The sequence below is a fragment of the Coenobita brevimanus genome, chromosome 50, assembly GCF_032717465.1.
Source record: "Coenobita brevimanus isolate Jiangsu-jjx chromosome 50, ASM3271746v2, whole genome shotgun sequence".
NCBI classification, from domain to species: Eukaryota; Metazoa; Arthropoda; class Malacostraca; order Decapoda; family Coenobitidae; genus Coenobita; species Coenobita brevimanus.
In genome coordinates, this window is record NC_137003.1 from 37,187,226 (window position 1) to 37,211,170 (window position 23,945).

The 23,945-nt window shown below is 43.4% G+C and overlaps 1 protein-coding gene across 1 annotated transcript in view; it reads left to right on the top strand.

Moving 5' to 3' along the window:
• The window catches only part of LOC145399806 (uncharacterized), a 256,576-nt gene that overhangs the window by 87,357 nt on the left and 145,274 nt on the right, over nucleotides 1–23,945 (top strand). The window contains exons 4-5 of the mRNA XM_080272355.1: nucleotides 1,997–2,117; nucleotides 19,569–19,843. Of these exons, the coding sequence (XP_080128481.1) occupies nucleotides 1,997–2,117; nucleotides 19,569–19,843 (396 nt within the window). The remainder of the gene's footprint in view (nucleotides 1–1,996; nucleotides 2,118–19,568; nucleotides 19,844–23,945) is intronic.

Genomic DNA, 23,945 nt, shown 5'->3' on the forward strand with positions numbered 1-23,945 from the left:
AAATTATGTTTGGATGGTTGGGGGAGAGATAGTGGTAGAATGGATGTGGAAGATGTGCAGATTGGCCTGAGAGGAAGGTAGAGTCCCGGATGATTGGAAGTCAGGTATAATTATTCCCTTGTACAAAGGAAAAGGGGAAAAAGAAGTGTGTGGTATTCATAGGGGCATTTGTCTTCATAGTATAATAGGAAAAGTGTATGGTAGAATACTTATTGACAGAGTTAGAGAAAGAACAGAGGAATTAGTTGGAGAAGAACAGGGAGGCTTTAGGAAGGGAAGAGGTTGTGTAGATCAGATATTCATTCTTAGATCTTTAGTGGAAAAGTTTCTAGAGAAGGGAAAGAAATTGTATGCAGCTTTCATGGATTTGGAGAAAGCATATGACAGGGTGGATAGACAAGGATTGTGGAAAGTATTAAGAATATATGGAGTAGATGGGAAGTTGTTGAATGCTGTGAAGAGTATGTATGATGGTGCTAAGGCTGCAGTGCGCGTGGATGGTGAACTAAGTGAATTTTTCTTTTTGAAGGTTGGGTTGAAACAGGGATGTGTCATGTCTCCATGGTTGTTCAATCTGTATATGGATGGGGTAATAAAAGAAGTACAAGGTAGGGTAGTGGATGTTGGAGTGGCCCTGGTGAGAGAGGATAGTGTTTGGAAACTCCCTGTACTGTTGTTTGCAGATGATACTGTGTTGTTGAGTGAAGACGAAGGGGAGCTGCAAGGCTTGGTGGATGAGTTTGGGAGAGTGTGTAAGAAACGGAATCTAAAGGTGAATGTAAGGAAGAGTAAAGTGATGGTCTTTGAGAGAGGTGAAGTCAATGAATGTACAGCGAGGTTGGATGGTGAGGAATTGGAAAATGTGAGTACGTTTAAGTACTTGGGTAGTGTGATGAGTAAGGATGGAGGTTTGGAGGGTGAAGTGCTTGAAAGGGTACAGCAGGGAAGAAAGGTTGCTGGTTCTTTGAAAGCTGTGATAAGAAACAGGGAAGTGAGCATGCAAGTGAAAAAGTTACTGCATGACAGTATTGTGATACCAACTCTAACGTATGGAAGTGAAACTTGGACGTAGTTGGAAGGACACAAGTCAAGAGTGAGAGCAGTGGAAATGAGTTATTTAAGAGGAGCCTGTGGAGTCACATGGAGAGACAGGCTGACGAATGAGGATATAAAGGAGCGTTGTGGTGTGGATGTGGATGTGATCGGAAGCGTTATGAGGAACACACTGAGGTGGTTTGGACATGTGGAGAGGATGGAGGGTGAGAGACTGACGAAGAGAGTGTATGTGAGTGAGGTGGAGGGGGGAAGAGGGAGGGGGAGGCCAAGGATGAGATGGAGGGATGGAGTGGAGAGGTATATGAGAGAGGGGGGGTGTGAGTTGGGAGCAGGGCAGTGAAATGGCGGGGGACAGGGTGACGTGGAGGCAATTTGTTTGTGGCCACCCCAAATGGGATTGAGGCGTCTGGCAATAGATAGATAGATGTTTGGATGGTATGGAGTTATGTAGAGTGAAGGTATATGAATAGTGTGATAAATTTTGTACAGTATATGAGTAAGTTTGAGGTGGAAGGAGGCTTGAAAGGCAAAGAAGATGGGTGGATATGGTAAATGAATATGTGAAAAAAGCAAGGTATGAAAAGTGTGGAAGAAAAAATAATACTGTATATGAAATACCGGTATGTGTAGTTATGCACATTTTAAAGTTTGTACTCCTTTTTTTAACTTGATAGTCAGCAGAATGGTCTGTTTCCCAAGCATTGGGACTAACTCTTATGCAGCACATTTTTGTGGGGATCACTGCCTGTGAGGTAGAGCCAAGGAATTGGAAGCTTTGATTTGTGAGTAAATTGATGTGTGAAGAATTTTGCTTGACACTGATCTTGTTAATGGATCTTATCCACTTTACTTACTGGGGGTGAACGTGGTAATGACTACGATTTTGACAGTTGGGATCGAGTTCATGACTGACAGATCAATACTTTATGTGTATATGCAGTAGTGGTGAGGAGGGAGATGATGGAGCAGCAACAGTGATGATGCGTGTCAACAGCCTGGGTGATGTAGAACTGGATCCTCTTTTTCTCACTGCTGATCACCTGGCACTTGATACTCATCAGGTTGGTATCTCCCTTGCTTACCTACTCTCCTGTCTAACATACATGTAGTAGATGCTGTATTGATTCATGTTATTAATAATCAGTTTGTTGATATGGGTGTGCAGGAAGTATTAAGAGAAATACCTTGAGATGGTTTGGCCATGTGGAGAGAATGGACAAAGAGAGAGAGAGAGATTAGGAGAATGTATGTGAGTGAGGTGGAAGGGGAGGGGGGGGGGCAAGGCAGAGATCAAAGATAAGATGGTGGGATTGGGTTGAGAGGTATATAAGTGAGGGATGTGTGAACTGGAGAGGGCAGTCTGATGGTAAAGAACAGAATGACATGGAGGTAATTCATTTATGGCCTCTCCCCCTGCAATTAAGGCATCAGGCTATAGACAAATGGGCAGATAGACAAGTAGAATATGATATGCTGGATATATGTAGCCTTACAGTTGTGTTGTCTGAAGGTAAAGTTGAGCAAAGCAGAGATGCTAAACATAGAGATACAGGTGGACTTACAAACACCAGGAACAACTCATATTGAGGTAAGGCCACACCACTCTCTTCTGCTGGTCCACCACAGTATGACACTGTGGACCGTACTGTCATTGGCCTAGAAGGCTCTTTTAACCCCTAAACCACGGGGGTTTTTTGGCGCTCCTTGCTTGTCCCTCGAGGATATTCGCGCTCCAACAGACTTTGTAAAAATATTTGCCAAAAATCGGTTATTAGTCCTAGAATACTATGATTAAATGTGCATATGGCACATACCTTCAGCTTTCTCCTGGGATGTTTGTTGAGCCTTCGTCGAGTACCGTAGGACTTGTGGAGACTTCTGAAGTTGGGTAACGAAGTCTCCACTTTACACTTCCCGACACCCCATAATATGAAAACCACAGCCTGATATTATCACTAGAAACTCTATTCTATGATTTTCAAATAGTTTGGAATCCATACTCCAAAAAAAAACACTGTGAAAGCAATGAAAATTATGAGCGCGGACGAGCTTTCCAATTGCGCTCGTTCCCTGCTGGTATTCTGTCATTTATTATTCATAAAAACACTCACACTTTATATTCCTGTTACTATATAACACTTATATATATCTGCAGTCTTTATCCATAAGTTTCCTTCAGTAATTGTTATTTATTGTCACTGTAGGCATTCAATTTCTCTTTCAGTAAAATACATAGAGAGCCAGGGTTTCACTTTCACTGTCATAACTTCAAGTATTTGTACTCATATTCTTATATTACTAATTATTTACATTTCTATTTACATTTTCTATTGTATTTTCACTATATACACTTCTGTTTTACTTACACTATGTTATGCACTGTCACTTCCGGTAACTTATAAAACTACATTACGCTGTTCCATCGTATTTACATCCATTGCTTTCACTGACCGCCATGGAGAGAGCTCCAACATACTTGACCTCTTCCTCACAACTAATCCTTCTGCTTACTCGGTTAATCTTTTCTCTCCGTTGGGCTCCTCTGATCACAACCTTATTACCTTAACCTGTCCTATCACTCCGGTACGGCCTGTGGACCCTCCAGGGAAACGTCGTCTGTGGCATTTTGGAGCCGCGGACTGGGAGGCCCTCAGGCAGTACTTCTTTGATTTTCCCTGGAATGATTATTGCTTCCATGGCCGGGAGCCATCTGAGTGTGCCTTGCGCATTACGGAGGTTAACGGCCATGGAAGCATACATTCCTTTCTCATATCCTTTGACTAACGCAAGAAAGCCTTGGTTTAATCACACTTGTTCTAATGCTGTCCACAACAAGGAGAGGGCCTACAAAAGGTACCGGAGCCAACCCACCCCTGAATCACATCATCTTTACGTTTCTGCCCGGAATCGTGCTAAGTCTGTTCTTCGCTCTACTAAAAATAATTTCATCCATACTAAATGCTCTCAACTCTTCAACTCAAATTCTTCCTGCTCCTTCTGGCACCTTGCCAAAAATCTTTCTAACAACTTTACCTCATCATCCTTCCCCCCTCTTTTCTACTCTGATGGTTCTGAAGCTATTTCTTCTACTGGTAAAGCAGATCTCTTCCCACAGACTTTCTCCTCCAATTCCACCTTAGATGATTCCGGTGCTGTTCCTCCATCATTTCCCCCCTCTGACTTCCTCATGGCTGACATTAAAATTTCTTCAGTTGATGTATTTTCTGCCATCACTGGCCTCAATACTAACAAGGCATATGGGCCTGATGGGGTCCCTCCTGTTGTTCTCAAGAACTGTGCTTCTGTGCTTACACCCTGCCTAGGCAAACTCTCTCGCCTTTGTCTGTCAACTTGTACCTTTCCTTCTTGCTGGAAGTTTGCTCTCATTTAGCCAGTCCCAAAGAAGGGTGACCACTCCCAACCCTCCAACTATTGTCCAATTGCTTTAACGTCCTGTATTTCAAAAGTTTTCGAGTCAATTCTCAATAGAAAAATTTTAAGGCATCTTTCCTATCACAATCTTCTTTCCGATCATCAGTACGGGTTCCGTCAGGGACGCCCACTGGCGATCTTCTCACCTACCTTTCAGACTCCTGGTCATCCTCCTTTCGGGACTTTGGCGAAAGCTTGCCATTGCACTTGACATCTCAATGGCTTTCGATCAAGTCTGGCATAAATCTTTAATTTCCAAACTGCCCTCCTACGGTTTCTATCCTTCTATCTGTGCCTTCATCGCTAGCTTCCTTTCTGGTCGTTCTGTAGCCGCTGTTGTAGACAGCCATCATTCTTCTCCTAGATCTATCAGCAGTGGTGTTCCTCAGGGCTCTGTCCTATCACCAACTCTCTTCCTTTTATTCATCAATGATCTTCTAAGCTGTACATCTAACCCTATCCACTCATACGCTGATGACTCCACCCTTCACCTTTCCATTCGGTTCCCGCAACGCCCATCTCAACAGTTACTTCAACAAACAAGGGATGAGGCTATGGCACAACTAATGTATGACTTGGCTCATATCTCTGACTGGGGTAAAAATAATATGGTTGTTTTTAATGCATCTAAGACTCAGTTCTTACACGTATCAACGTGACAAAATCTTCCACAGGTATACCCACTAATGTTTAATAATGTTCAGCTTAATCCTGCATCATCCTTGAACATGCTTGGGGTTTCATTTATTCGGGACTTATCTTGGAAAGATCATATTACATCTCTTGTAAAATCTGCTTCCAAGAGATTGGGTGTGCTAAGCCGACTCCGCTCTTTCTTTACCCCTGCACAATTGTTGACTCTATACAGGGGTTTTATCTGTCCCTGTGTGGAGTACAACTCTCATGTGTGGGGAGGCTCCCCACATACAGCTCTTCTCAATAGGGTGGAGTCAAAGGCTTTTCGTCTCATTAACTCTCCTCCTCTTACTGACTCCCTTCAACCTCTGTCTCTTCGCCGCACTGTTGCATCTTTATCTCTTTTCTATCGCTACTTTAATGGTCACTGCTCCTCTGAACTGTCTGCTTGCATTCCTCCACCTCTACGACGGGTGCGTAGCACCTGTCTGGCAGCAAATTCTCATCCCTTTTCTGTCCAACTCTCTAATGCAAGAGTTAACCGTTACTTCCAGTCTTTCATTTATGCAACAGGTCAGCTCTGGAACTGTCTCCCTCTGTCTGTATTTCCTGCTGCCTATGATTTCCAGTCTTTCAAATGCAGTGTGTCCAGGCATCTCAAAATGATCGGATCTTGAATTTGGCTCTCTATTGTATTTTGTTTTTCTCTTGGAGGGAACTGTTACTGCGGGCTCATGGCCTTCGGTTCCTTCTTTCTCACATTAAAAAAAAAAAAAAAACTTGCTATTTACACATTGTTTACACATTATTTACATTTTCCACTTGCACTTTCAGAACTTTGTTGTAGGTGGTGGCAACCATCATCCACTCACTTGATGTAGTGCTGCCTACTCCTTCCTTAGCCTTTATCATTCTTTTTCTGTGCCTGCCCTCCTCTCTTCCTTCTCTTCCTATTTCTCCCATCTTTCCTGTCACTTCTTATTGCTTTTCTTTCCTTTACAGGTGGCTTTACATTGAGTGACAAGCCTAATGGTTTCCTGTAAGCCAAGAAACCATTTACAGCGCTGGGTGGTAACCATATAACCAAACCATACGTGCTCCCTACGTGTCAACAAGTGGGTTGGTGGAGGGTTAGTGCCCCTCCCCGTAAAACAATTAACTTAAAGTCAAATGGCCACCCCTTACGGGATTATGGCGTCTGGCAGTAGATAGATAGTGGATAGACTTTTAGAACTGCTTCAGGCTGTGGCAATCAAAAAAGCAGGTAACGCAGAGGGGAACCTGGCACTCAGCACACTGCCAAGAGGTGCGTTTGTGCTTAGGTGTCCATTGGGTGGTATGTGCACACACCTGGCACCTGCGGATCACAGCCTTCCTCTTGGTTGTGGCAGGCATTTGCACCAGTCTGTACCGATCCATGTACGCCCTCTGCTCAAGTCTGTTGGGAAATCTTACAGCATGGCGCCTTGGAGCTGCTGCTGTCACCCTACCACATCTTTCAAGCAGCTGCTGAACACAAGTCCTGGCGAACAACCTCAGGGAGAAGGACTTGGGTGGCTTTACCTTCATTTTGTACAGGATGAAGGCGTTCAGCATCGTCATGTCAATGAGATGCAGAAAACTTTCCTGTACCATCTAGTATTCTTCCTGAGGCAGTCGATCTCTCCAGTCATCATGTCGGACTTGTCCACCAGCTGCATGTTGATATTATAGTCTATGACAGCATCTGGTTTCCTCACAGGTTCGCCTCTCCTACGGTCGACCTTCCCACTGTCTTTCAGTTCCCCCTTGTGTATGGTGGTGAGCATGTGCACGACCCTCTTGTCATGCCACCGTATTGCCAGCATCTTCTCAGCTTGTGTAGGTGCACGTCTCCTCGCTGCGAATGCCCTGCCTCTGGGAATTTGGGGAAGTGGGCACGATTGCTCTTCACAGTGCCACTGGAGCCGATGCCTTGCTCTGAAAGGTATTTAGCAAGTTTCGGTGCTGTATAATAGTTGTCAGTATACAGCACATGATTCCCACCAAAATACCTTCCAAGCAGCACTGTCACTGCACAGCCTGAGAAGCCAAGGGGGTGTGTTCTGTCCAGATCGACAGTGCTGGCTGAATAGATGACGAAGTCAAGGATGTAACCCGTCTTACAGTCGCACAGTACAAAGAACTTGATTCCAAAGCGGTGTTTGCATGGAATGTACTGTACAAACCTAAGACGTCCTCTGAACAAAACCAAGGATTCGTCTATGACAGCCTTCTGAAAGGTGTGGAAGAATGACATAAACTTATCCTTCATTCTGCTCAGAATCTCCCGGATCTTCCAGAGTGAGTTGGTCTGGGAAGGTACATCGTTGTTGGCGAAGTGCAGGTTTCCCATGATGTTCCGGAAGCGATCTCTGGCCATGTACTTCTTGAAGGTGGGTGAGGGTAGTAAGGGGTCCATGGACCAGTATTCTTCCAACTCATGCTTCTTTGAGTGTGGCATGAGATGCATGAGGGCAAAGAACACATACAGCTCCTGCATTCCCAGCACGGTCCACTGTTGCATCTTCGCTGCACTTGCAGCACGTGATTCGTACCTATTAGTCTCATCACATATGTGCTGCATGACTTCGTCATCGAGGAAGGCCAAAAGGAAGTCCACACACTCAGCATCCTCGTCAAGAGTGAAGGCAGGCTGTATCCCTGAGGAACTCTTGTCGAAATGAAGATGTTCAGGGATGAAATCGGAACCTTCCATCCACACGAAGGCATCCAGGATTCCCTGTCGTGGTGGTGTAGGGTGGGTGAGGGTGGAGGGTGGCTGTGAGGCAGACTGGGCAGTTTCAAGGTTACTCTCACTAACCCTAGGTTGCCCTGTAGCACTAGCAGTCCTTACTCTACTTTTACGTGTCAGGGATTTACCTCTTCCTCTACAGCCTGCCTTCACTGTAGGTGCTGGTGGAGACTCCGACGACGAAGACTCAGGAGAAAATTCCACTGAAGATGAGGAAGAAGTTAGTGAAGTGGGGCTGGGGGAACGGGGAGGTGATTCACCTCGGGACTCATGGCGGGCTGGGTCACGCAGGGCCATTGTTCCGGGGCTAACCCGCCGCCTTTTCACTCCCTTCCCAAATTTCTTCCCTTGCTGCACTAAGGGCTCCTTTCCCTTGGAGCTAAGGATAACTTGGGACACTGAAGCACTCTTACTAGGAGTTTCTGTCACGATTTCCTCCCCAGGCACATCACACGATATACCCGAAGGATCAAAGTCACTATCTATCATTATTATTGATAATTCTGCCAGTTGACATTCCATTGCTGAGTCACTTAGTCCTTTACTGCTTCTCACACGGTTTTTCTAGGGGTAGAGGTCAGAGGGGCCTTTGTAATGGGTGCAGAAGCGGCAGAAATGGCGGGGCACAAGTGCAACATGGTTTCACCTCAGAGGACGACAAAGAACTGAATGATGCGGCGTATATGGGCAGGCAAGGGTTGACAATGTCAGTAGGGTTACAGCAGCTAATTTACATGCTATGAAGTGACTTGTAGGAAATATCAACAGTACATAAAAAAATAGGTAGTTCCAGGTGAATGTAAATATTACTTAGGCTTCTCCCTTCCTTTCTTATATATATTTTTATTATGAGAATAGATTATACGTCATATTTCAAGGGGAAATTACCGGGGGAGATTAGCGAACATGTGCACGTGAGGTGTTGTCAGGTGATAATTAGCCAATTACAGGTGTGTGGCACTATCAGTTACCTTATTTCTTTTTTGTATATATTATTTTGTATAAGAATAGGGCATAGGGCTTATTTCAATGGATGAAGTCAGTGGAAAATTCCGGGGAAGATTTGCTTAGCGCAGCGCGGCTGGGCGGGTGAGAGGAGAGGGTAATGGAGGGGAGGTAGGGAGGGGAGTCAAGAACGGGGAAAAATGGCTAAATTGTCAACAATGGATTGGAGTACTGATGAGATTAGGAGTGCTGACTATTGTTGGACATTGGCAGTACTGATAGATGATACAAGCCACCACTTGTAAGCCCAGGAGAATTCAAAATAACACAGAATCACAAAAGTGATGCCCCGTGGTATGATCCATTGTGGCCAAGCATCACGAATGTGATGCCCCATGGTTTAGGGGTTAATACTTCATTACAGTGTCGTATTTCTGTTTGTGGTAAGTTTGTGTTCTTATGTATGTCATACATACCCTGTATAATGGGGAGTTACCAGGAGAGAGTAAAGGTGTCATCATAATTAGTGGATAATGTAAAATTTAAGTAATCAGAGAATGGCTTGCAGTTTGTCTGTCTGTCTGTCTGGAAATTATTGATGGGATGTTGCCTTCATATTCTAAACATTAATGCCCTGAAGTTATCTGACAACTTATCTCTGAAGCCTCTTTTATTTATTTATTTTTTTAACAGTAATTCCTTAAAGTTTGTTGCTTTCTTGTTTGCCAACTTGATTATTCACAGTTTTTCAGCCGTAACATAAATTCAAAATGAGTGATAATTCTTATCATGAAAATTTTTGCTTCCACCTGCTAGGTATCTCCCAGTCTGATGCCCATACAGTACCAGACTCATCCTTTCATTTTATGCGATCGTATTGTGATCATCTATGTATTGTACTGAGAAGTTTTGTGACCACATACTTCTCAGTGGAAGTAGAGGTCCTTTACCATCTTAATCCAAGCTTAGTACTGGTAGATCTGGTAAAGTGCCTAAATTAAAGAAAAAAGTAATAACTTGAATTGAAAAGTTGGTGTTACTTGATAAACATAGGAGCAGTACAGATTATACCACATGTGAGCAAGAGTGTGAATCCACAGTGTGTTCCGTTAACCCATACCGCACTAGCAATATAGGTCTATGTTCCCTTCAGAAACGCCAGTGACGTAGATCTACTGTACGTCCTACAGCACCGAAAAGTCATTGCAAGCAACCAAAGTAAAGTAGAAGGTAATAACATACATCGCAAACTTAAGACATTTCTCTGCCACACTTGCAACACTGATTTAGGAGCATGGTAGGTGAGTGACAGTCTTCACAGGCCAACAGCTGCTCTGCTTTCTCAGTAAGCTTGAAGATTTCAGAGGTCAAGTGGCACCAACCTGACTCGATTTAACCAACTTTCTGGCTTTGGTGATTACTTTTATTAGTGCCAGGGATCTTATATTGATGTATTAAGCCCATTTACCCACAAAAAAATCCAAAATCAGTTCACAGGCTCACAGATGCTCTGCTCTCTCAGTAACCTTAAATATTTCAGAGGTCGAGTGGCACCAACCTGACTCGATTCAACCATCTTTCTGGCTTTGTTGATTACTTTTATTAGTGCCTGGAATCTTATATTGATGAGTTGAGCTCATTCAGCTAGGGAAAAAAAAAAAAAAAACAGCCAGCATACAGGGGTATTATTATTTTATTTTATTTTTCCTCAGCATGGTACAGGTTAAGAAGAAAGAAAAAGTTAATGATGCTATTCAGTCAAGTTCCCCACTAACTGCTAAGGCATGACAGCAATGTAAAAGATCTAAACATTTTTAAAATGGAAAAAACTCAAACATCTGGTTTAATGGCTTGAACTGTCAGCATATAGCTGTGGACCAATTAACCATCCTTGAGAATACCAGTAAACTCTACAAGGATTTTCAGAGTAAAGGAGAAGATGGTGAAGGTGAAAGTGAATGAGATACAAGTAACCAAAGTGCTTCTGAAAGAGTTGAAAGAAAGTCCGCAAGTAGAGGCTTTGTGGTAAGCGTGGGGTAGTTTAATAATTTATGGGTTGAGGCAAATGAGGGACATGGAAGGTGTGTGCAAGATTTTCACAGAAGAAATCTGTGCAGCATGTGAGGTGGTGTGTGGGGTGAAGAGAAGACAAAACGGGGTGCAAGAAACAGCATGGTGGAATGAAGAGGTGAGACAGGCTGTGGTGCAAAAGAAGAAAGCATATACACTCGACCCTCCATTTTCCGGACTAAAAGGGGGGGAAGACCAGTCCGGGAACCCCAAAAGTCTGGGAATCTCAATAGGTCAGCCCTGTATACCATTCCCCATACTTTTACCATATTTCGTCCGAATTCTCCAATGTTGTCCAGCAATGGGAGCCCCCACAAACATTCAGCCTCGGAGTCCCCCGGTGATGACTTGAGCTGCCTGGAACCTCTGTCTGACTCACTTCTTCTTCATTTCTGCAACATTCGCGGCCTTTCCTCTAACTTTCGCTCTGTTGAGCACCACCTCTCCTCCTCTAAACCTCACCTTCTCTTTCTAACTGAGACTCAGCTGTCTGAGGCAACTGACAGCAAACCCTTTTCTGTATCCTCCTACTTTCTCTATACTCATTTCAAAGCCAAAGGTGTCTGTTGTGTATATATACGCAACGACTTATCTTGCTCTCTTGTTCCTGAACTCGATTCTTCTGAATTCTCTACACTCTGGCTTCGGCTTTCCTGTCATTCTCTGACTAAATATATCTGTGCTGTTAACTTATCCCCTAATTCTACTGACTATCAAAAATTCTTTGACTATCTTACTTCCACGATGGAACACATTCTATCCATTTCTCCTTTCTCTGAAATCTCCATTTTAGGAGATTTCAATGTTCACCACCACCTTTGGCTCTCCTCGCCTTTCACTGATCCACCTGGTGAACAAGCCTACATCTTTTCTATCCTTAATGACCTAGAGCAGCTTGTACAGCACCCTACCTGTATCCCAGACCGCCTAGGAGAGAGCTCCAACATACTTGACCTCTTCCTTACAACTAATCCTTCTGCTTACACTGTTAATCTTTTCTCTCTGTTGGGCTCCTCCGATCACAACCATATCACCTTAACCTGTCCTATCACTCCGGTATGGCCTGTGGACCCTCCAGGGAAACGTCATCTGTGGCATTTTGGAGCCATGGATTGGGAGGCCCTCAGGCAGTACGTCTTCGATTTTCCCTGGAATGATTATTGCTTCCATGGCCGGGAGCCATCTGAGTGTGCCTTGCGCATTACGGAGGTTATTCTCTCGGGCATGGAAGCATACATTCCTTTCTTGTATCCTTTGTCTAACGCAAGAAAGCCTTGGTTTAATCACGCTTGTTCTAATGCTGTCCGCAACAAGGAGAGGGCCTACAAAAGGTACCAGAGCCAACCCACCCCTGAATCACATCATCTTTACGTTTCCCCCCGGAATCATGCTAAGTCTTTTCTTCGCTCTGCTAAAAATAATTTCATCCGTACTAAATGCTGTCAACTCTCCAACTCGAATTCTTCCCGCTCCTTCTGGCACCTTGCCAAAAACCTTTCTAACAACTTTACCTCATCATCCTTCCCTCCTCTTTTCTACTCTGATGGTTCTGTAGCTATTTCTTCTACTGATAAAGCAGATCTCTTCGCACAGACTTTCTCCTCCAATTCCACCTTAGATGATTCCGGTGCTGTTCCTCCATCACTTCCCCCCCCTGACTTCCTCGTGGCTGACATTAAAATGTCTTCAGCTGATGTATTTTCTGCCATCACTGGCCTCAGTACTAACAAGGCATATGGGCCTGATGGAGTCCCTCCTGTTGTTCTCAAGAACTGTGCTTCTGTGCTTACACCCTGCCTAGGCAAACTCTTTTGCCTTTGTCTGTCAACTTGTACCTTTCCCTCTTGCTGGAAGTTTGCTCTCATTCAGCCAGTCCCAAAGAAGGGTGACCATTCTCAACCCTCCAACTATCATCCAATTGCTGTAATGTCCTGTATTTCAAAAGTTTTCGAGTGAATTCTGAATAGAAAAATTTTGAGGCATCTTTCCAATCACAACCTTCTTTCTGATCATCAGTACGAGTTCCGTCAGGGACGCTCCACTGGCGATCTTCTCACCTACCTTTCAGACTCCTGGTCATCCTCCTTTCGGGACTTTGGTGAAAGCTTTGCCATTGCACTTGACATCTCAATGGCTTGCGATCGAGTCTGGCATAAATCTTTAATTTCCAAACTGCCCTCTTACGGTTACTCTCCTTCTATCAGTGCCTTCATCGCTAGCTTCCTTTCTGGTCGTTCTATAGCCGCTGTTGTAGACGGCCACCTTTCTTCTCCTAGATCCATCAACAGTGGTGTTCCTCGGGGCTCTGTCCAATCACCAACTTTCTTCCTTTTATTCATCAATGACCTTCTAAGCTGTACATCTAACCCTATCCACTCATACGTTGATGACTCCACCCTTCACCTTTCCGTGCGGTTCCCGCAACGTCCATCTCAGCAGTTACTTCAACAAACAAGGGATGAGGCTATGGCACACCTAATGTCTGACTTGGCTTGTATCTCTGACTGGGGTAAAACTAATCTGGTTGTTTTTAATGCATCTAAGACTCAGTTCTTACACCTATCAACCCGACAAAATCTTCCACAGGTATACCCACTAATGTTTAATAATATTCAGCTTAATCCTGCATCATCCTTGAACATGCTTGGGGTTTCATTTACTGGGGACTAATCTTGGAAAGATCATATTTCATCTCTTGTAAAATCTGCTTCCAAGAGATTGGGTGTGCTAAGCCGACTCCGTTCTTTCTTTACGCCTGCCCAATTGTTGACTCTATACAGGGGTTTTATCCACCCCTGTGTGGAGTACAACTCTCATGTGTGGAGATGCTCCCCACATACAGCTCTTCTCAGTAGGGTGGAGTCAAAGGCTTTTCGTCTCATTAACTCTCCTTCTCTTACTGACTCCATTCAACCTCTGTCTCTTCGCCGCACTGTTGCATCTTTATCTCTTTTCTGTCGCTACTTTAATGGTCACTGCTCCTCTGAACTGTCTGCATGCATTCCTCCACCTTTACAATGGGCGTGTAGCACCCGTCTAGCAGCAAACTCTCATCCCTCTTCTCTCCAGCTCTCTAATGCAAGAGTTAACCGTTACTCCCAGTCCTTCATTTATGCAACAGGTCAACTCTGGAACTGTCTCCCTCTGTCTGTATTTCCTGCTGCCTATGATCTCCAGTCTTTCAAACGCAGTGTGTCCAGGCAGCTCAAAATGAATGGATCTTGAATTTGGCTCTCTATTTTTTTTTTTTTTTTCTTGGAGGGAACTTTTATTGCAGGCTCATGGCCTTTGGTTCCTTCTTCCGTGCATAAAAAAAAAAAAAAATGGAAAAAAGATGCCACCTCTTGCCATATAACTTAATGTAAAGTGCAAAAGTGGGGTCAACTTGAATTACCCTTTGTTATACAATTTTTGTGTTACTTTGCTGAAAATAGGATATTTATTGATTTATCTACATATAATACTGGAGAAAAAATGGCTTCTTTATCAAAATATAATAGAAACGGAAGGGTGCGTCCATCTCAGTTTAGGGACAGCCTACATGCGAGTATTATGTTGCCTGAGTATTGAGCACTGTCATGTTTTAAAGTGGTGGATGTACATTTGTAAGGAGAAATGGTAAATGGGTACAATGAAATTATATCTTACTTAGCAAATGAAGGAAATGTGGTACCTAAACAATCGAAGATCGTATGAACTCACTGAGCTCACATGGAGGCGCTTTCTAATGGGTAGGGTGGCTTAGTTTGTGTGCCCGCCGCCAGAGGCCCGGGGCGGCACTGATGATGTGTATACACCATACCTGATGCACGCGCCTTTTGAAATCAGCCAATAAATCTGGAAAATATAGTGCTGTGGTCAACTGTGCAACTAAAATATATGTAGAAAAATAGATTGTAGCAGAACTGAGATGTTTTCTCGAAGCAAGAGAAATACCATGCCTTTAAAAATTAGGGTCCTCGGCCACATAAGATTTTGGCCGTACAATTTCTACTATTACAGTATTAAGTGAATAATGGATAGAATCATGTCAAGATTTGCCAAATGAAAGATTACGATCTTTGGAAACTGTACGATAAATTTTTCCAACAACTGAGATTCATAACACTTGGTGAAAAGGTGCTGAATACAAAAACACACAATAAGCTTTAAAAGCTTTTAGTAAAGTCTGTGGAGAACTTTTCAGAGTAAATCTTGTTCAGAACGTCAGTGAAGTATCTAAGATGAAAGTAATACTGGTATAATGCTTTATGCGTGAGTAATAATCCCGACAAGTTTTTTTAAAAAGGAAGTTACACCAACTCTAAGCAGGTAGTGACGCCACGCTATTTAGTGATCTGGCGAACACTGGCAACTTTCAGGAGTTTGTGGGGGCTCAAATTGGTCCAATATTCTAGAGCATTCTGGAATGTAGGCTACCTATACCAGCATAACTAACACACTCTATCTATCTATCTATTGCCAGACGCCTCAATCCCGTTTGGGGTGGCCACAAACAAATCGCCTCCAAGTCGCCCTGTCCCCCGCCATTTCACTCCCCTGCTCCCAGCTCACACCTCCCTCTCTCATATACCTCTCCACCCCATCCCTCCATCTCATCCTCGGCCTCCCCCTCCCTCTTTCCCCCTCTCCACATCCTAACACACACACTACATAATATAATAACACTGACACAATAACATAAATATATATGCACTACATACTGAATTAACATAAGTACTGTATAAATATAAATAATGCCACGAGTTGGAAAGAACCAGTGGGGTGAAGCAGGATGGTGGCCATGATGCTTTTCATGTATGAAAATACCTTTTTGTGTGTGTTACAAATGGCCTTTATCAAGTCTAAACCTTGCCAAATGTTATACTGTGTTGTGCAGCAGACTGCTTATAGTTTTATATAAGGGAATAAGGGCCGGACTTCTGTGAGAATCCCAGACTTGTACAGGCATGTGTCAGGCATTTGATAATATTGGCCAGCCTCAGCCCATGTCTATGAAATCCGAAATCTGGGAAATTGGGGTACAGGAAATGGAGGGTCGAGTGTAGTGAGTGGATGAGAAACAGGGGTTTGGAGGAAGTTGAGAGACAGAAGAGAGAGTTATATGTAGAGAGGAAGAGAGAAGTGAAAAGATTAGTAAGAGAGAGTAAGAAGAGATTGGATGAGGAATTTGGGAGGAATTTGAGTATAAAGTGGAGGGAATGTAAGGAAGTGTTCTGGAAAGAGGTAAAGAGGGTTAGACAGTGTGTTAAAGAAGTTACACAAGAAGTGAAAGATAAAAGTGGAGAAGGGACAAAAAGTGAGCAAATAGAGAGAAAACACTTTAAGGAATTGTTAAACATAGAGAATGTAAGTAATGTGAGGGTAAGTGGCTGGGGAATGGCTGGGAGATGGAGAGATGTGAGAAGAAAGGAAGAAATCAGTAGGATGGACGTTATGGAAGGATTGAAGTAAGTCAAAATGGGGAAAGCCCCAGGAATTGATGGAGTGTGTGGTGAAATGCTGAAGCATAAGGGAGAGATAGTAGTAGAATGGATGTGGAAAATGTGTAGTTTGGCCTGGGAGGAAGGTAAAGTTCGGAGGATTGGAAGTCAGGTATAATTATTCCCCAGTACAAAGGAAAAGGGGAAAAAGAAGTGTGTGGTAATCATAGGGGCATGTCTTTCTTAGTGTAACAGGAAACGTATATAGTAGGATACTTATTGACAGAGTTATGAAAATAACAGAGGAATTAGTTGGAGAAGAACAGGGAGGTTTTAGGAAGGGAAGAGGTTGTGTAGATCAGATATTCATTCTTAGGTCTTTAGTGGGAAAGTATCTAGAGAAGGGAAGAAAGCTGTATGTGGCCTTCATAGATTTGGAGAAAGCATATGCCAGGGTGGATAGATGATTGTGGAATGTATTAAGAATATATGAAGTAAATGGGAAGTTCCTGAATGCTGTGAATATTATGTATGACAGTGCTAAGACTGCAGTGTTTGTGGACAGTAAACTGAGTGAATTTTTCTATTTGAAGGTAGGATTGAAACAGGGATGTGTCATGTCTCCATGGTTGTTCAATCTGTATATAGATGGGGTTATAAGAGATACAAGGTAGGGCAGTGGATGTTGGAGTGGCCCTAATGAGAGAGGGCAGTGTGTGGAAACTACCTGCACTGTTGTTTGCAGATGACACTGTGTTGTTAAGTGAAGACAAAGGGGAGCTGCAAGGCTTGGTGAATGAGTTTGGGAGAGTGTGTTAGAAACAGAATCTAAAGGTGAATGTAGGGAATAGTAAAGTTATGGTTTTCGAGAGAAGTGAAGTCAGTGAATGTGCAGTGAGGTTGGATGATAAGGAAATTTGAAAATGTGAATGCATTTAAGTACTTGGGCAGTGTGATGAGTAAGGATGGAAGTTTAGAGGGTGAAGTGCTTGAAAGGGTACAACAAGGAAGAAAGGTTTCTGGTTCTTTGAAAGTGGTGATAAGAAGCAGGGAAGTGAGCATGGAAGTGAAAAAGTTACTGCATGACAGTATTGTGATACCAGCTCTAATGTATGGAAGTGAAGCTTTGACCATGGTGGAGAAGTCAAGAGTCAGAGTAGTGGAAATGAGTTATTTGAGAGGAGCATATGGAGTCACATGGAGAGACAGACTGGCAGATGAGGAAGTGAAGGAGTGTTGTGGTGTGGATGTGATAGGAAGTGTTAGGAGAAACACAGTTAGGTGGTATTGCTATGTGGAGAGGATGGAAAGGGAGAGATTGATGAGGAGAGTGTTTGTGAGTGAGGTGGAGGGGGGGGAAGGGAGGGGGAGGCCAAGGATGAGATGGAGGGATGGAGTGGAGAGTCATATGAGAGAAGGGGATGTGAGCTTGGAGCAGGGCAGTGAAATGGGGGGGGGGGGGACAGGACGACATGGAAGCGATTTGTTTGTGGCCACCCCTTATGGGATTAAGGCATGGGGCAATAGATGTATACAGTACTGTAGATAGATAGATAGGTATGCCCTCCCTACTCTTTGCATCTAGGGAATCAGCTTCATTTGACCACTATGCAGTGAGGACATTAGATCAGAGCGGGTTATTAATGGATACGAGACAGGGTTGTGGTGGAAAAATTGCCTACTTGAACCAGCATATCCAGAGAGGAAAAGAATCCACCGGGTTTCAAGTTGCTGAAGGAATGGGTATTGTGCGTGGAAATGCTGTAGGCCAAGTGACCTCATGCACTGCATGAGGGTCAACACCTTCTTCCTCCCTGTTTTCTGTCACCACAGCAAAAAAAGCCTGGATGACTGCTGCAGTATATTGTGACTGGTTTCAAAGTTATCGTGTGCATAAGGTTTAAATAATCTTAGGGACATGGGCATTGAATTTAACATCTTAATATTGACAGTTGCCCTGACCACCCTGAGCCTTGGCACATCCTAACATTGAGGTGCTCTTGCTGAGTAACACAACCTCCCTCAATCAACCATATTGTCATGGTGTGATTGTGATGTTTAAGGCTAAATGTGGTGTTCACGACACATATCCCAGAGGATTTGTCAGGAAGTGGATAAGAGCAGTGACAGTTGAGTTAGAGAACTGTGGAACCAGTTTAGCATATTGGGCTGTGTAATATATGTCACGGAGTGCCAGCGTGAGCTTGCTACAAAGTGTGTGAATTCATGCTGGAAAAAGCTGTGGCCAGAAACTGTGCATTATTTCACTGGTTTTCCCACAATAGGAGCCTGAAATTCACCACATCATGAAGTTGGTCCATGAAGTCAGGAGTGAAGGTTTTTCAGACCTCTGGCTTCGGAGATTGGAGCTGCTGGGCCATGCTGGAGAGATCACTACTGATAAGCTGAAGGAGCTGGTTGAAGTTCAGGACTGAACATGAAAATGACAAAGAAGGGGAAGAACCAAAGACATGGTATCTAGAAAATATTAGGGAGGCTGTGTGAAGGCAGAAGGCATTTACAGCTTTTCTAGTTGATGAGAACCCTTCACTTGAAAGGTCACCAACAGTGAAGAATAAAATCAATGAATTAGTGAGGCCTTTTCATGAGATCCAGAAAGATTTAAAGTGACAGCATTCACAGCCTCCCATCACTGTGGTGTTCTTTTCAAGAATAAGAACATCCTCCTCCACCCCTCCTCACCCTGCACATGTCCCAGGCCTCCACCCCTCAACCTCCAGCCCCAATAGCTCCCAGCCTGGGCCCTCTGACCCCTTAAATTCTGCCACCCTCTGCCTCCCCCACCACATCTGATTCTGACTTTGAGGATGATCCACCACAACCCATCCCCTGCTGTGTCTGATACCACTGGGGAAGTAGCTCAGGGGGAAGGTGAGGGACATATTACTTTTGCTATCATCATCAAAAGCAGTAACAGTGGAGGAGAAAGCCTACTGACGACTACCAGTAATCTATGGAGCAATAGCATACACAAGTGTGGAAAACCTCTATAGTGTATGCCAAATCCATGAGGAGTATTCATGGATGTAGGTATTCACAGGGTTTGGGGGAACCTAACTCTTGCGAAATTTGAAAGTATTACTGTATCGTGAACATAATTTTGACCCATGTTTCAGGGCTTACTCTTACTGCAGTATTTGCTTATCATCAGTAGGGTGTAGAATTAGGTTAATTATTCCAAGTTTGTTTGGACATATATTTGTGATCTGCAGGTGGGAAGTGGAAACATCAATCAGAGCTGGTTCACATCCCGTGAGGATAAGGAAATGCTGCGGTGGCGGGGACATGCATGGCGTCAAGGCATGTGGTCACGTGAAGAGACGGAGCTGCTCAAGCACAACATACGTGAATACTGTGCACAGCGAGGCCTGGATGATCCAGCTGAGCTTATTTTCAAGATGTCAAAAGAGGAACGTAGTGGGTTCTACAGAGTCATTGCTAGGGGACTCAATCGACCGCTGTTCTCTGTCTATCGACGGGTCATTAGGTGAGTATTGCAAGTATAAACATTCATTGGTGATGAGTTGTATTGGTCATTTTCTGTACCAGATGCTACCACAGAGGTTTCAGATTTTTATATGGTGCCATTCATTTACAATAAATTACTGTTACTACTTTATTCCAGTGATCTATCACATCCAAGTATCATTTTGCTTCATAGTCCAGTGATTTTATTCTGAGGAGTCATATCACCTTTTCATATTCTGTGTAAACATTACCAGCACACTATATACCGAAAGAGGAAAGTGATTTTTTTCCCCACACTGCATATGGCATCACTGATCACGAGGTACACTCACACCAAAAAGTATCGGTGCACACTTGACGCGAAGCAATTTGAGTCACCGGATGATGATGCTGGTCACGGAACAACAATTTTTTCCCCATGCTGATAAACTTGCTCTCTCAAGGATGCAATATATTGCATGTTTGTGACATTTTCCCAGTCCCTATTGTTATTATATGTATAGCAAAGTGGTTACAAATAAATCTTACCAAGAATTCATGAGCTATAATTATCATTTCAGATATAATCGTACCGTACCTGCTTGATACTTTTTGGTGTGGCTGTACATTAAGGTAATGAGGATGTATTTGAAAATTACTTACAGAATGATGACCTGACAGAATGTTTTTAAGTATGAGAGTGACAATGATCTTTAAAAGGGAATACTCAGTAATAAAAATTATAGTTTGAACAGTGCAATGAAGTTGTGAACAAACATGACGGATGAAATTGGGTGTCCATGACCTCACTCTAGAGCCTTGACTCTAACAGACAGATCTACCCAGTGACGAGATAGTCATTGAACTGACGATGGCTGATAAGTAATATGAAGCACATAGATGTGGAAAGTTATCCGTGTGAGGTAGAACAATGATTCCCAGGGGCTTCAGTGGTTAGTGAATAAGAGTGTGGTCCATTTAATTGGGCATGCTGTTGATGAGTTTTCCCTCTATCCAGTTTTCTTGCACTTTCAGCCCTACCTCACCCCATCCATAAGTAGGAAAAAAGTGGTTGGAGTGAGGATCAAAAGAGAAATAAGTTTATGAAGAAAGCAAAGAATAGATTGGCCAAGGGGAAATTGGTGGCCATTGCTGTGAAGTCCTTGGTACAAAGCAGAGGTGTCTGTGGAGGCTGGAAGAGGATTCCATGAATGTATTTTAGTGCCCATATTACCATACTAGTGTGGAACTGGTATGGCATGAGTGCGAGAATTCATGAATCAGAGTTGTGCAAGTGGACGTATAGGAATGTGTTTGGTATGCATAGATCGGAGAGAATAAGAAAAAAGTAATTTGTGAGAAAAATGAAGTAAGGAATTATGTAGATAATTTGGTTGAAGAAAGTGTTCAGATGGTATAGTGAAGTGGAGATAATGGCTATGCCATAGACGGGATGGTGAAACATACTTGTATGCATGCGTGAGTCTGAGTTTGGAGGAGCAAGAAAACGTTGTAGGCCAAGAAAGACGTGGACTGACATGGTTAGTGGACATGTGAGAAATCAAGGTGCAGAGGTCAATAAGCCTAAGGAACTAATAAAGGATCAAGTTTGTTGGATGAATTATGTACAGAGGAATACACAAGCAATTGACATCCCTCCCCCCCTTTTTTTTTTACTTATTTTTTTAGTTGATGGAATGACTGTCTGGCAGGTATATGTGACATCCATCTATAAAGAAAATACAGAAAGAAAAAATTGCTGAGGGTCAGGTATGTGAGATAAAGCCATGATTCTGGGGGCCCAATGATGTGTAAATGATTTTATGGCCCATTGGGGATGCTGTTGATAGTTCTCCCAACTTTGTATGTCCTCTTTCCCTGGGGGTAGGGGGGTTTTCAAGAATACTCCCCCAGTATCCCTGCTTGTCGTAAAAGGCGACTAAAAGGGTTGGCGGAGGGTTAGTGCCCCTCCCCGGAAAACAACTAACTAAAAAAACAAACAAGAAGCCTCGGACAAGGACTGACCAAACGTTGACGACCCAGGACCGGACAAAGGACTTGGTAATGTGTACATGGAATGTAAGAGGAGCGAATGATGAGGTGAAAGAGAGAGAGATTGTCCAGGTGCTTGAGGATGCGAAAGTGGATGTATGTGGAATAACTGAAACAAAATGGAGAGGAGAAAGTGTGAGAGAATGGGAGTATGGATGGGGTATATGTGCAGGAGTAGATGAGAATGAGAGGGCAAAGGAAGGAGTGTGTATAGTTGTGAGTAAAAGATGGAAGAAGAGCATAAGACAGTATGGATCAGTTGGGTCAAGGATTGTGTGGGTAAAGTTGAAAGTTGGAATACAAATGTGGGCGATTGTGTGTGTGTATGCGCCAACGCAAGATCGTGCTAGAAGAGTGAGAGAAGAGTTCTGGACAAATGTGGAAGTGTGCATGGAAAAGTTTGGAAGGAATGAGAGAGTGTTTTTGATCGGTGATATGAATGGTAAAGTTGGTAATGTGAAGGTGGATGGAATAGTTGGTGAGTGGGGTGTGCCTGCTGAGATAGATGAGAATGGGAGTGCGTTAGTGGACATCTGTGCTGGGAGGGGTTGGTAATAGCCAATACCCTCTTCAGGCATAAAATGATCCACAGGTATACATGGCGAGTGATGAGAAGGGTGGGTGGTGAACTGAATGAAAGGAAGGCAATGATTGATTATGTGTGTGTGGATGAAAGGATGCGAAGATGTATATTGGATGCAAGAGTTTATAGAGGTTGGGGGAGTGGCCTTTCTGACCACTACTTGGTGGTGGCCAGAATTAGGATGCAAGTAAGATGGAGGAATAGAAGAAGGGAAAGACAAGAGGAAGGAGTAGTTGCAAGGAGAGTGGAAAGGTTACAAGAGGATGAGAAAAAGGCAGAGTATAAGAGAGAAGTGGAGGAACGATTGGGCAAATATGAATTGGAGCAGATGGGAGACGTGGAAGGTGTGTGTAAGATATTTACAGAAGAAATATGTGCAGCATGTGATGTGGTGTGTGGAAGGAAGAGAAGACGGAGGGGGTGCAAGGAACAGCGTGGTGGACTGAAGAGGTGAAACAGGCTGTGGCACAAAAGAAGAAAGCATACAATGAATGGATGAGAAATAGGGGCGTGGAAGAAGTTGAGAGGCAGAAGAGAGAGTTATATGTGGAAAGGAAGAGAGAGGTGAAAAGATTAGTAAGAGAGAGTAAGAAGAGAGTGGATGAGGAATTTGGAAGGAATTTGAGTGTAAAGTGGAGGGACTGTAAGAAAATGTTCTGGAGAGAAGTGAAAAGAGTAAGACAGGGTGGAAGTGAAGTTAGCAGGGGAGTGAAAGATAAACATGGTAGATTACTAGTGGAGAAGGGAGAAAAAGTGAGCAGATGGAGAGAACACTTTAAGGAATTGTTGAACGTAGAGGATGGAAGTAATGCGAGTATAAGTGGCTGGGGAATGGCTGGGAGAAGGAGGGAGGTGAGAAGACAGGTAGAAATCAGTAGGATAGAGGTTGTGGAAGCAATGAAGAAAGTTAAATCGGGGAAAGCCCCAGGAATTGATGGAGTGTGTGGTGAGATGCTGAAGCATGGGGGAGAGATAGTAGTAGAATGGATGTGGAAGATGTGCAGATTGGCCTGGGAGGAAGGTAGAGTCCCGGAGGATTGGAAGTCAGGTATAATTATTCCCTTGTACAAAGGAAAAGGGGAAAAAGAAGTGTGTGGTAATCATAGGGGCATTTGTCTTCTTAGTATAATAGGAAAAGTGTATGGTAGGATACTTATAGACAGAGTTAGAGAAAGAACAGAGAAATTAGTTGGAGAAGAACAGGGAGGCTTTAGGAAGGGAAGAGGTTGTGTAGATCAGATATTCATTCTTAGATCTTTAGTGGAAAAGTTTCTAGAGAAGGGAAAGAAGTTGTATGCGGCTTTCATGGATTTGGAGAAAGCATATGACAGGGTGGATAGACAAGGATTGTGGAAAGTGTTAAGAATATATGGAGTAGATGGGAAGTTGTTGAATGCTGTGAAGAGTATGTATGATGGTGCTAAGGCTGCAGTGCGTGTGGATGGTGAACTAAGTGAATTTTTCTCTTTGAAAGTTGGTTTGAAACAGGGATGTGTCATGTCTCCAT